The following is a 13,857-nucleotide window of genomic DNA, read 5'->3' as shown; positions in this document are numbered from 1 at the left end:
TGAGCATGCATGGGCTAAACATTAGCTTCTAGGGTGGGATGATGAAGTCCAACAAAGTCAGCCAGTGGAGAAAGGGCTGGGTGAAGAACTGGGAGTTTTTCTTCTGGAGGTAATGGTGGGAGACTGACATAAGGATTTCTCCGGAAGCCTCTCTGGAGGCTGGACCTGTGGCTTATAAAGCATGAGGATGGCAGGCCTTCCATCCCATATTTGGGACATCTGCCTGCTTTGGGTGCCCTGGGGTCTGGTCAGCCTCACTTCCTCAGCCTTTTATTATTGTAGGGGTCCAGATTCAGGAATCTGTCCTTCCCCTGCCTTCTGCACCACTGTAGGAAATGTCAGATTTTGACCATTAATCCTGACTCGAGAGATAAATCATAGGATTGTCTCTATAATATAATAAGTATGTATATTATGATATTGTAAGATTTTATAAAAGTTTTCCTCATAACTTTTATTTTTGTCTTTTTCAGAAATTACAATACAATATAAACCATGTGACTTAAAAAAATGATATTAGCTATCCTCTTAGATCTCTGTTTTCAGCAGTTCAAATTAGGAGAATAATTGTGTAACCTTACTTTTTTTAATTTTTAAACTTTTTATTGAAGTACGGTTAACACATAACATTATATTATTTGCAGGTATACAATATAATGATTTGATATTTGTATATGTTGCAAAATAATCGCCAGGTCTGGTTAACATCCACCACCGCCCTAGTTACACATTTTTTTCTTCATCCGTATAACTTTAAAATCTCGATGCCGAATAATAAATTCAAAAGCACATTTGTGGTGTTCAGCACTTGTGTTACAGGGTTTGAATCACCTGCTCCTTTGTGGTGGCCATGATTATGTTTCAGAATTAAAGTGGAATCCTATTTATTGATAGACTGTGTGCTGAAAGTTCATTTGGAAGTAGTTTAAAATGCATTTCTCCCATATAGTCAGCGTTAGAGATGTTGACTATATTGCTGAACTAGCTGTAAGAGCCTAGTTATAAAACTTAAATATATCTCTTTGTATATAGCTATTATATATATGTGTGTGTGTGTGTATGTATATATATTTGTATATGCCTAAAATAGAGTACCAGAAATACCCTTTAATAAGTTAGAAGACCTTCAAAGTAGGAGGTAGTAAATCTGAGATAATACTGGCAAAGCACTTAGGTCTCTGTGCCTGGAAGCTGGCCATTATTACCCTCCCTAGTCACCCACCCTGGGTCTGGTGGTGGAATGAAATGGCTTCTGTTTGTGGGAGCCGGTGAACAGCTCTCTGTTCAGGCAACCTGTGTCAGCCTCCAGGCTGAAAATAAGTGAACCAGGCACCTCCTAAACCAGACTTTTGGTTGCATTTCACTTTATGCCTGATGCCTGACCGCTGTGGTTAGTTATACCTTCAGCCAAACCCTGACCTCCTATTGCCTCTGCTGATGGATGGGCTTTGCTTTATCCATGCTGCCCCGGGTTTTCTTGTGTGTGCCTGGGGACATTTCCCCAGGAAGTCACCCAGAGACTACCCCGCTCACTGTTCTGGGGTGGGATTGAGAAGAGCCCACCTTCATCTGTCATCTGTCCACTGCTTTACCCCGTTGATTCTCTGGGAGCACGTGAAATGTTGTTTAGGGACACAGAGGTGTATGAGAGTGGGTCTAAGTCCTCCTGCTGACCCCAGGAGACCTCTCCTTGTCCTTCTACTATTCTGGTCCTTCTTCTCGAAGGCCCTGGGGCTAACAAGAAGTGGTAACCCTGGGGCCCTGGGCATTTTTTGTTTTTATCTTTGGAAATTGAAGTAGTTTCAATAATTTTCTATTTAGCTACCTGATTAAGATATAAGGAAAACATATATATATGATATAAGGAAAAATATAGATATAAGATATAAGGAAATATATATATATAAGAAAATATATTTAAGATATAGGGAAATATATATATATGACATAAGGAAAATATATCTGTGTCAAAAATATTTATAGGGATAAGTGAAGAAGAACTTTTGCCGTTGTGTCCTTGTGCCTTAAAGAAATCCTGTCTGGCACTAAGTTGATGAGCAAGAAATTTTAACCTAATTATTTAAAAATATAATTTCCTGAGAGTGAAGTTAATAGGAAATACATAGAAAGGGCAGATACTGTGGAAAAGTAACCAGCTTTAACTGACTGCCTTGCCTTAATATTTTTTTCCCATTTCAGGCCTGCTATTTCAGGCCTGGTTAAAGTACTATGGAATGATGTCTTTCAAAATTGTTTGAAAGGAACTAACTTGACTTTGCTGTTGTCCTGTCTGTACTATTCTTATTTTTCCTCATTAATAGAACAGGCATTCTCATCGCACATACTGGAACCAATAGAAGAACTTTCAGAGGAAGAAAAAGGTAACAATGAGCTTGATCAGGGTTTATATCTGCATCAGTCACATTTAGATGCTAAAACCCAAGCTTTGAAAGTACTTGAGTTTTATTGTAGTGTATCAACATTAGGAAGGCATTTAGGTTTGGATTACATTTCCAATCTGTCTGTAGTATTCTGGCATCCTGTTCCCATAATGCGCTGTTATATTTCCACCCTGCTTTACTGTCTTTTAGCATATGAGTAAGAAATTTTCTATGTCAGGGAACTTGAAAAAAAATTTAAGCCATTATGTCAATGCCAAGGTTTTCTGATCAGATGACAAATTGACGCAGTTGTGTGCCAGATTATACAAAAATATTAAGACCACAGTAGTCATTTCTCATACCCTGAATCTACCAAATGAATAAGTAAAGTGCCCATTTCAAAAATTGTTTTTAATAGCAAGGAAGGCATAATGTCTAGGCTCTGAATGTGGAATATTTACATGCAGAATATCTCAATGGCAGAATCTGAGAGTTGTTACAGGTTTGGGGAGTTAATTAAAATGATTACTGCTTCCTCATTTTATTTGGCAGTAATAATAAAAATTATTTCCTGTTATTTCCATTAAATTATTTCCAAAAAAATTTCCAAAAATTATTTCCATTAAAGTTTGTGAATTCTTACTTACATTATTAATAATATTTTCTAATGACTTAGAGATCCTAAAACAATTATATTTGGATCAGTTTATCATAATTTTCTCCTTAGTAATGCTTTACCATATTTTACTTCTTCAGGAGAAAGCAAATTGTTAATATTTATATGGGCTGTGGTTGTATCATTTTTGTTAGGAAGAAAAGTAAAATTATACATTATAATATGTAAATTCTTAATGTTTGTTATAGCTTCTGTGTTCTCTAGAATTTTCCCAATTTTTTTTTTTGTATAAGGATACAGATTGAGAAGGAACTAGATCAAGCATATCTGTAACATCTGCATGATCTGTTTTTTCATTTTACTTGCATGTAACATGCTTGCTCTTTCATAAGTATCATTTATTGATATCTAGAACACAAGATCCCTTATTCTTGGAAGATTTTGTATGAAATATGTCAGGAGGTTCATAGATAGGGTCCAAAATTTTGAAACTAGTGTCTCCAATTACATAGTTCGTACTATTAGAAATGAGTCAGCTAGGTTCCAAGAGGAGTCCTGGTTTGTCCATCATCACCGTTTCAGTTCCAAGTTTCACCCATTGCATATTCTGCCTGGACTTCTTTTAGGTTTCTTCTACTCAGACAGTGTAAGGTTTGCATTGCTGACAGCAAACACCATCTTTGGCTGTTGCCACAGTTAGGGAGCTGAGTTGGGAAACTCATCTTTACCACCCACCATGTGTTCAGACACAGCTCTGGTGGAGATGGGTGAGCTCTGAGGACCACTGGGATCAACTGAATCCCAGAGCACTGTTACAGAAACCAGTGACTGCATCTTTCTAGTGCCTCTGTGGAGCCAGCCGGCTAGCAGTAAATTAATTGCCATCAATAAATTCCTCAGCTTGTACTAACATTTACAGACAAATGCCTGTGCAGCTAAATTTTGGCAGTGATTTGCAAAAACACTACAGCTTTTTACCAAGAATTAACTCATCCTTTGAGGCAGACTTGATCTCACTTCTGTTGGATGTTAGAATGTGAGGGCCAGGAGAGATCTTAGGGGTTATTTTATTTTTCAGAAACTTGGAACACAAGGGGATTAGGAGCTTGCTCCAGGTCATTGAGTTTAATTAGTGACAGTGGCTGGGACTAACATCCAGGTTTTCTGTTTTCCATGGTTTAATGCAAAGAACAAAGTGATGGAGGAAGGCAAACGGGTCCAGCCTTTGCAGGATAGCCTTTGGGGAATTCTCTACCTCTCTGGTTTTAGAGTCCTTCTGTGACTAATGAGGAAATTGAGTACTAGACCATCAAGTCCCTTCCAACTCAGAAATTCTGTTGTGTGTTGCTTTTTGTTTTGTTTAACTACGTGCTTTATGCTACAATTATTTGCTTACCATGAATGGTGTGGTGTGTTAATAAGTCTGATATAACTGATTACATGTGTGGGCTGTTAAGCATTAGCCTGGGCATCTGCTTGGGTATGCTTTCCATTTTTTAATTAGAGGAAATGCTGATTTCTAGAATAGTTTGTCTTGATCTTGGTGAGACAATATGTGCTTTAACTAAAATCTTGAATTCTGATCATCTTTCAAGTCATTCATTTCACCTTTACAGAAAAACTTTATTATCTTTTCCTATCTATTTTACCTGCTTTTTCTTGATTCTGTCTTGCCAGACCCAGGCTCATAAGACTTCTTCCTATAAAAGTTTTTCTAATTATTCACAAATGACTTTCCAAAGTGAGCACCCACTTATGAAGGAATTTAAGGACAGAGGGAAATCTTCCATTATTTGGGAGAACTTAGGCATCAAAATGAACTTGTCATCAGGGCTGAACGTGAACTTGGACCAGCCAGCAAATGAATTGAGTTACCTCTATCAAAGGCCTTGCAACTCTTCTAGACTGTGGCCAGTCTGTTCTGGGTATCACTTGACCCCTGCTTGTGGCCTCATGTCCCAGAGCCTCGCTTCAGACTGTGCTTCTGTGTTATTTCTTTTATATCTGAGATGCTGGCCAAAGAATTATCTTTGCCTAACCGAGACAGGAGGTGCATCTATTTCAGTAGTAGCTCTATGACTTCCAGGCTCTCTCGGTACTTCTTTTTACTTTCAACCCTAGACAGTTGCAGACTTGATCACCAACCAGCAGCCAAAGTCAGCGACAGCCGTGACTGCAGCTAAGCCCTCTAGGTTTTCATGGACTCAGTTCCTAGGGCAGAAGTTCTTTTTCTTTTTGTAGTTTCAGAATATTGGGTAAACAGCAGCGTAAATGCTGAAAATATAAAATTTAAGATTATGTCTGACTTTTATCCATACAGACTCATAAAATTTCATAATTTTGATTTAGCAAGCCACAGTAGCAAAGTGTAGAAAAGCATCATCGTGCAGATTTTCACCTCCTATTTAATGGACCAATAATAATGTGGCTAATTTTGCCTGAAATTTGTTAATAATGAATAGAAATATTCTTTACTATTGGAATTGAGCTAGTGTTTAGAAAGCATCTTAACCAAAAGGCATGTTGTTAAGATATTCTGCAAATCCATGTGCCACGGAACCTAAAAATCCCATCTGCTGAGGCAAGTGAGACCTTGAAAGAGTGGAGTCTCTGTGGGGATCTGCCTGAAGCCCCAGACCTGGGCAGCGGCATTTGGTGCCACTTTCTTTGGGTGAAATGCTTTTGTTAGGAGAACAGGCTTCAAAGTGGCAATAGTACCATCACCACCTTCTCCCAGATCTGCCTGTCGTGTTCACTAAGGGTCTGAACTGCCCAGCACTGAGACTGTTTCCTAAGCCTTCATTTTCCTTTGATATAAGTACTCGGTTGTTCAGGTCATACAGTCCTGCCCCTTTCTCCAAACCTTCTTAAACTAGACAATTTTTTCTGGAAGGAAATAAAAGGAATAAGGAAGGACACATTAAGAGACTCTGGCCTGTTATTTTTTGTTTCTAACTTTAGGTTGTTGTAAATAAAATATACTTTTCCTAAGAGTTTTGTTCATTTCTTTTTCATTTTGGTAAGTATTTTGAGAGAGATAATCTTCACATTTTGAAATTTTATGTGAACTTAACATCCACTAAATATATAACATAAAACTTAATTATTTAAAAGAAATAAGACTTTCTTCATTAGATGATACCTAATTCTGACTGGATTTAGGAGAAATGATTTCTTTAGGAAGTAGTAAAAATAATTTTAGGATAAAACATTTAATTTCTTAGTAAGTTTTTTTCCCTATTTTGCTTCTCTAGAGACTTATTTCTCACATTACTTATCTAGCTATAATTTGGTTGAGTAATCAAGAAAAAGTCTGAAGATCCTGAAGTTTTGAAGCAGGCTTAAGATAATTTTAAAAGCTATAATACTTAAGGATTATATATTGTGCTGAATGACTAAAATATTCAAAAACTTGAAAACTTGAATGCTTGCTTGCAGTTTAGAAGTTGTGTTTTGCCATTTTCTGCTTAGAGGTTTAATGCATTTGTTTAATTCCTTTTAACACATTATAAAAACCTTATTTTAGGAAGAGAAAATGAACAGAAACTAAATGACAACAAGATACATATAAGGAAAACTTTGAAGAATAACCCTTCCCTCACTAAGGAAATAAGAACCGTCTTGGAGCAGAGTTTGGTGGAGAAACTGGAAACCTTGGGGATTAATGCAGTAAGTTCACCCACTTTGGGAATATTTACTGGTTTCGTTTTATTTTGTTTTCTAAATAATAAATGATCAGAGAAGAGGAGGTGGCATGTCAGTTCTGTTACATTTGGAGACCAGAGGCTAATGCGACATGATTTATTAAATACTTAGCTGGCATTCACTGTGTGCCTGACACCTTTCAGAGAGCTTTCCCAGTGTTAACGCATTTAAACATAGAGATTGATCTCTGAGATAAGTGGCAGTTAGTTCATCTGCATTTTGCAAAGGTGAAGTCATTGCTTCAGGTCACATGTTAGTGATGAAGGAGCCAGGATTTGCCTGTAGGCAGTTGCAGAGCTGCCTACATTCTGATGTTAGCTCCAAACTATGTTTATTACAAAATCAGCAGCACTTACTAAATGAATGGGTGAATGAATTGTATTTCATGTTGCCAGACTGAATAGTTGCATACATAAAATATGCAAACTTAATTGAACAACCTGAATTTATATATTCCTGTTTCTGCATATGAGTATACATATTACATGTGCATGTGTGTATGTGTAATGCAAAAGTATGCATACATGTGTGGGTGGGTCATGCAGTTGTGTGCACATGGACATGTGAGCATTGTGTACATGCACTGCATGCATGTTTATGTGTGCAGATGCATGTGCTGTGTTTGTGTATGTTGATCTGTGTGTATAATTGTGTATTCATGTGTGTATAGGTGCATGGATCTGTATGCATACATGTGTATATGTGTATCTGCACATGTGCATACATTTGTGTGTATCTGAATGTATGTGTGTATACAAAGATATGTACATACAGATTTGCATGTCTGTGTGTGTGTATGATCTGTAACTACCACCCAGGTGAAGAAATCCATCATTTCCAATATCCTACAAGACTGTCTTTGGCTTTCCTAAGTTGCTATTGCTTCATACTCCCCGACCAGAGGCAATGACTATTCAGATTTAGTTTTGTTTGTTCTTAAACCTCATCTGAGTGGAACCCTACACCATGTAGTATTTGTGTCATTTGTTTTGCTTATGACTTTTTCTTTAAGATTCATTCATATTATTTCACTTCACAGTAGTTTGTTCTGTAATATTGTGTTGTATAAATACACTAGATTTTATCTGTTCTCCTGTTAAGGGCCAGTTAGATTTCCAGTTTGGGGCTTTTTGGCTTTACATTCTTGTACTGTCTTTTGGTGGACATGGACATTCCTTTCTCTTGGATGTATATCTAGGATTGAAATTTCTAAGACTATACATGTTTAATTTTAGTAGATGTAGCCAAATAATTTTCCAAAGTGTAAACATTGACAATATCCCTGTGAGTGTATGAGAGCTTCTGTTGTAGCTGCATATGGTTTGGTGTTATATGTTTTATTTGGGACATTTACTTTTATCCTATGAGTATAAAAACACCCCTTTTTTTTTAAACCTAATGCATAGTTTTTTGTTTGCTTTTTTTGTCTATTTGGGCTTTAACACTTAAGTTTGGAAACACTGGGTTGGAGATCTAAACTTATTTCCAGTTGGATCAGTTGGATCTTTTGTTGAATAACCCATCCTTTCTTTGTTTGAAATAGCAGTTTTATCATAAAGGACATCTTTACATACATTTGGATTTATTTTTGGACTTTCAGTGATTTTATCCTTTGAATTTTTTGGTATTTGTTTGCTAACACCATACTGGTTTAATCTTAGTAACTTTGTCCTGTATTTTAGTATCTGTTACAGGCCATGCCTTTTTATTAGTCTTATTTCAAAAATTTCTTGGCAGTTCTTTTGTATTTTATTTTCCAGTGAACTTTAGAAACAGCTGCTGCAGTTCCAAAATAATCCCTGCTGGGATTCTGATTGGAATTGCTTTAAATGTTGTGTGTTATTTAGGAAGAACTGACATTTGTACAGAATTGTGTCTTTGCATCCAGCATCAGAGTGTAGGAAGACAGGCGTTGAACACCTGCTCACACAAAACAGGTGATAGATCCATAGTGATTATAGGATGTGAAATGAAGGAAAAGTAGAAGGGATTGAATAATTGAGGTCAGAGAAAACTGCTTGGAGGTGGCAGTCAATCTGATGATGGAGATTTCTGTCCTGGGCAGCTGGATGGGTGGTAGGGCCACTTCCTGGAATGAGGAAGACTCAGGGAAAGGTGAGGGAGGAGATGGGAGTGTGTGTGTGACACTGATATTGAATAAATGAATAAATCGCTCTTTAACTGGCTTTCTTCTTTAGATAAACTTTCAAATCCTGAAGAATTTTCTCAAATCACCTCTTAAAGTATGGCACTTTCATCATTGAAAGCCTGATGATTTTTCTCTTACCTGTGGCATAACTAGCCTTGAGGTTTTTCATTTTGGCATCAGTCTCCTTTTTTGCTCTCCTCACCTGTTTCTCTGTAGCATTAATCCCTGGACACCCCGACTGTTTCTGCCTCATTGCCTGCCTTCCCCACTAGGTGCCCCCATCTGATCCCACCCTTCGTTTTGCTTGTTTCATCCACCCATCCTTCAAGGCACAGCCCAGCCTTCCTCTTAAGCCTTCTTGGGCCACTGAGGCCTCTGATGACTTGAATCTCTGAATTCCTCCAGCCCTTGTGGATTCATTCAATCTTTATCATACATCTGGCACTGTTGGTTAATCAGTCATAATCAGTCACTCACATGCCTTCCATGAATTCAGTCCTGATCCCAAATGCATAGTATCCCTAACCAGCCACATATAAGCTTACACACTCCTTATGTGTCCTGTTGCACCTTGAGCTCCTTTTGGGTCTGGGACTGTGTATTATATGTCAGGGCATCCCCATCTTACATGCATCAGTAAGGATGAAAGATTGGCATGGTTAATGCAGACAAACATTCATGAAATGAAAAGCATCAAAGGATAATTTCTTAATGTTTTGTTCCTTCAGGATATACGTGGTATTCCAAGCGATCACTTGAATAGAGTGCTAAGAACTGTGGAATCAACAAGACATGAGCGAGAAAGACAAATACCTAACATTCAGCAAATTCGAGAATTCCTTGAACATCAGGTCAGCTGTAAAATTGAAGAGAGAACACTGCTGTCGACAGGTAAGCCTGTGACCCACTGCCATTTCATGTCTGCAGAAATATTAAGAGACCAATCGTTTCATGGTTTTATATGGTTCACAAACCTTGGCACTTAATCGGCAACTGTTACTGTTTGAACCATTAAATGTTGCATTTTAGATTTTTTTTTTTACAATTTTTGTGTGTGTGTGTGTTTTTACAATTAAAAACCTCCTGTAGTGTGAACTCTAGACCCTTGAGATGGGCTTGTTTGTTTCTGTGCCAATGTAGACAATATTGTAGCATTTTCTTCTGCTTTTCATGCAGTGGAGACTCACAAATGACACTACTATTCCAGACAGGTACGGTGCTTCTCAAATGGACACCCTTTCAACTGGAGAAGTACCTAAAGCAATACACCTTCCTCCCAAAAGCAGACAGCTGGTTAGACAAAGACCTGTTTTTTCTGATAGAACATCTGTTCCAAAGTGAGTATTTTCAACTCTAATTTTTTTTTTTTAATATTTGTCTCAGCTTGGGCTGCTATAACAGAATACCATTGACTGGGTGGCTTAAACAACAGAAATATATTTTCTAACACTTCTGGAGGGTGGAAGTCTGAGATCAAGGTGCCAGCCAGCATAGTCAGGTTCTGGGAGGCTTCTCTCCAGGACTCACAGATGGCCAGCTTCTTACTGTGTCCTCATTTGCTAAGGAGAACAAGAGAGCCTTGGTCTCTCTTCCTTTACTTACGGGGGCACTAATTCCTTTCAATGTGGGCCCCATCCTCATGACCTCATCTAAACCAAATCACCCCATCTTCAGATATCATCACACTGAGGGCTAGGGCTTCAACACAGGAATATTAGGGGGCCACAAGCATTCAGCCCACAGCAACGTGTGACCCAACAGAGAATCACACTTGGAATGCCTACCCTTCTCTCAGTTCGGGGAGACTCGTAACTGCTCACCCCCTAATAAAGCAAAAATCACCAATTCCATAGAACTCTATTTTAAATTACATGATTTGCTCATACTGGAAATATTTTTCTCTTGCTTTTAGAGTTAAGAAAAATGCCACAGAAGATCATTTTCCCAGGAGGTCTTCCACTGTTGCGTGAGTACTGAGGGAGCAGGGAAAGGTGGTTTTTAAAAGTTCTTTTCACTGAACATTCCTTTCACTGTAAATTAGTATGTTCATTGTGGTTCACTAGAACCATAATTATTATATATCATATTTAATCTGTGATTCCTTTGTTACACCTTCACTTCTTTATCCTAAGTTAATAGCTCTTGTGGCCTCCATTAACAAGTGGGACCACACCTGAGTCATGTTTGTTATTCCCCACCCCCACCCCTGCCTAGTTTAGTAACTTTCTATAAGAATGATAAATTATAAATTTATATACATTATAAATTTTCAATAAGCATGATAAATTAAATGCGTGATGTTGCTTTTTAGTGACTGGATCCATGATGGTGTATCTGGGTAGAATTTTAGTGTTCCAGCTTCTTGTGGAAGTTGTTAACGGCCTTAGACCTTACACTCTTAGGCTCGTTTAGGATACTGAGAACCCTATCTCAGTCATTCCTTAACTGTGACACTGATTCAGTTGATTACCTGTTTTAAGCCTCAGTTTTTCTATCTGTAATATGGGATGGTGCTTCCTCTTTCACAGAATAGTTCTACAAATTAAAATGAGAACATACGAAAAGGACTTGGCCTCAGTGCTTGGCACTTGTAGGTACTCAATAAGTTGTAGGTATATCATTGTTATTAATTAGGAGTAAAACTAATTTTATGATAATTGAATTCCATAGTAGAGAGAATAAATATAATAAAGACACTATAAATGATAACTCATCCTTCAGAAGCACTTATCATGTAATAATCTCATGGGAAGAGCTTTATTTCATGGGATGTAGTTTAACTGAATATTGTGTGGAATTTAGGTGCTCAGTGAATATATTTTAAATAAATAGATACGACTCTGAATTTGTTTCACTTTAAAATGGGGTGATGATTTACATGATACTACAAATGAGTGTGTGTAGTCATATAAAAGTACTTGGTGGGGTACAATATAAAGGTCAGCTATAAGTAATGCATGCATGCATGCCTCTGTGTGTCCTCGGTCCTGTGGACTCTTTGCAAATGTCACCATTGTAAAAGACAGCATAGTTTTATCCCAGAAATATTTTTTCCACTATAAAATATTTTTCTTAGGTGTATAAAAACTGATATTAAAAAAATACAAAATTTGAGTTTAGAGGAGTAATGTCCTAACTTCAGTCCACTTTGGTAAATAGGCCATGTGGCATGTGGTTGGCAGATGTAAATTTGAAATGACCATTCCGCCTTTTGCATAATAAGTCCTCAGCCTGGCCACCATCTGGTTCTGTGGCCACGCATGCTCTCTTGAGCAAGTTCCGACCTCTTTAAGGGGCATCTTGCCTGTAAATCCTGAAACACGGAAACAGCGCCCCCTGTTTGGGCTTTGGTTTGTTTAGGACTCCTCCCTTCAGTTCCGAGGAGGAGCTGGATGCCGACGACCTCATCCAGGCGTTCGCCTCCCCAGATGTACTTCCCGTGCTGGCCTCTAAAAGCAACAAGAGTAGTTTCGTAAAGAGCACCGTCAAAAGTGACACTGACTGGACGGAGGGAAGTGAAATTGAGGACTCTGATATTTCCCCCAAGCCCACAGGTAAGCTTTCCTTTACTGAAAATCCACCTGGAAATTTTGATTTTAGGACAGTGGTTCTCAACCACAGTGCTTCTGTGGATGACAGTGGTTCTCAACTCTCCATACTGGGCATCTGAGCTGAGAAAGTTCTCGAGGAAACTGTGAAAGTAAAATGAAAGTGCTAGTCCCTCAGTCGTGTCTGACTCTGCGACCCCATGGACTGTAGGCTGCCAGGCTCCTCTGTCCTTGAAATTCTCCAGGCAAGAATACTGGAGTGAGGAGTCATTCGCTTCTCAAGGGGATCTTTCCAACTCGGGGATCTTTCCAACCCAGGGATCCACCTCGGGTCTCCTGCATTGCAGGCCGATTCTTTACAATCTGAGCCACCAGGATGGGGTTAGTCTAAAAATTGTTGCTGCCTGAGGAAAAATGGAAGGGGCTTAGCAAGTAGTTGATGTTCAGGTGGAAGGAGAGGAAGGGGTTGGGGATGTCTGGGTGCATTAGTAACAAACACAAGGGCTGCTATAATGAACACACTTTGTGTGGCTTAAACCACAGAATCTGTCTCACACGAGCTGGAAGGCCACAATCAGGGTGGCAAGGTTGGTTTCCTCTGAGAGCTGTGAGGAGGGGACCTGCTCTGTGCCTCTGTCCTTGGCTTGTCGATGGCTGTCTCCTCCTTATGTCTCGTCACATTGACTTTCTCTGTGGTGCCTCTGTGTTCAAATTTCCCACTCTTGTCCAAGGACACCAGCTGTGTTAGATTAGGGTCCTCCCTAATGGCCTCACCTTAACCTAATTACCTCTTTAAAGGTCCTGTCTCCAAATAAGGTCACCTTCTGAAGTAATGGGGGTAAGGACTTTGGGACACAATTCAACCCCTTAATACTGTGTGTCCTTCAGAATAACTGTTCTCACACACCATGCTGCCTTTTGGAAACAGGGCAATTCTAAAGGAACGTGAGGTCCAAGTTAGTGATTGCTGATAATTTGCTAAGGAGAAGAGGCAAAAGGGTCATTAAAAAAAAACAAAACTGTTTAATGCAACTTAAAAATTCTATATTTTAAGCATATCAGATGTAATTAGTTTATTGTATATAATTTGCATATACCATGTGTTTTTATAACTGTGTAAAATATCTTTTTAAATAATTGTTTTTGAAAATACCATATGAATATCCATTCACACAGGCTGCCTCACTGAAATTTAAGTTTCTGATCATGAGTCTGAATGACATCCTTCTTTGATTTAAAATAAAGATTTTATTCTAGTCTAAAGGATCATGATTTTTTAAAAGGCATTATTTGCGATGCTTGGACTCTCTCTGGAGGAAGAAATGGCAACCCACTCCAGTATTCTTGCCGGGAAAATCCCATGGATGGAGGAGCCTGGCAGGCTACAGTCTGTGGGGGTCACACAGAGTCAGACATAACTGAGCGACTAACACACAGACTCTCTCACATTGTAGGATT

General features: G+C 38.5%; 1 protein-coding gene across 4 annotated transcripts in view; it reads left to right on the top strand.

Annotated features, from left to right (window-relative positions):
* DZIP1 (DAZ interacting zinc finger protein 1) overlaps positions 1-13,857 on the top strand; it is a 49,011-nt gene that overhangs the window by 31,531 nt on the left and 3,623 nt on the right. For 3 of the 4 annotated variants that reach the window (XM_065901652.1, XM_065901653.1, XM_065901651.1), the window contains 6 exons: positions 2,322-2,381; positions 6,524-6,666; positions 9,580-9,742; positions 10,059-10,188; positions 10,764-10,817; positions 12,212-12,405. In XM_065901652.1, coding sequence (XP_065757724.1) covers positions 2,322-2,381; positions 6,524-6,666; positions 9,580-9,742; positions 10,059-10,188; positions 10,764-10,817; positions 12,212-12,405 — 744 coding nt within the window. The remainder of the gene's footprint in view (positions 1-2,321; positions 2,382-6,523; positions 6,667-9,579; positions 9,743-10,058; positions 10,189-10,763; positions 10,818-12,211; positions 12,406-13,857) is intronic. The other variant, XM_065901655.1, reaches the window with a different exon arrangement.

Source organism: Muntiacus reevesi, chromosome 11 (assembly GCF_963930625.1).
Source record: "Muntiacus reevesi chromosome 11, mMunRee1.1, whole genome shotgun sequence".
Classification (NCBI taxonomy): Eukaryota; Metazoa; Chordata; class Mammalia; order Artiodactyla; family Cervidae; genus Muntiacus; species Muntiacus reevesi.
This window is presented reverse-complemented; position numbering and strand designations above follow the sequence as displayed.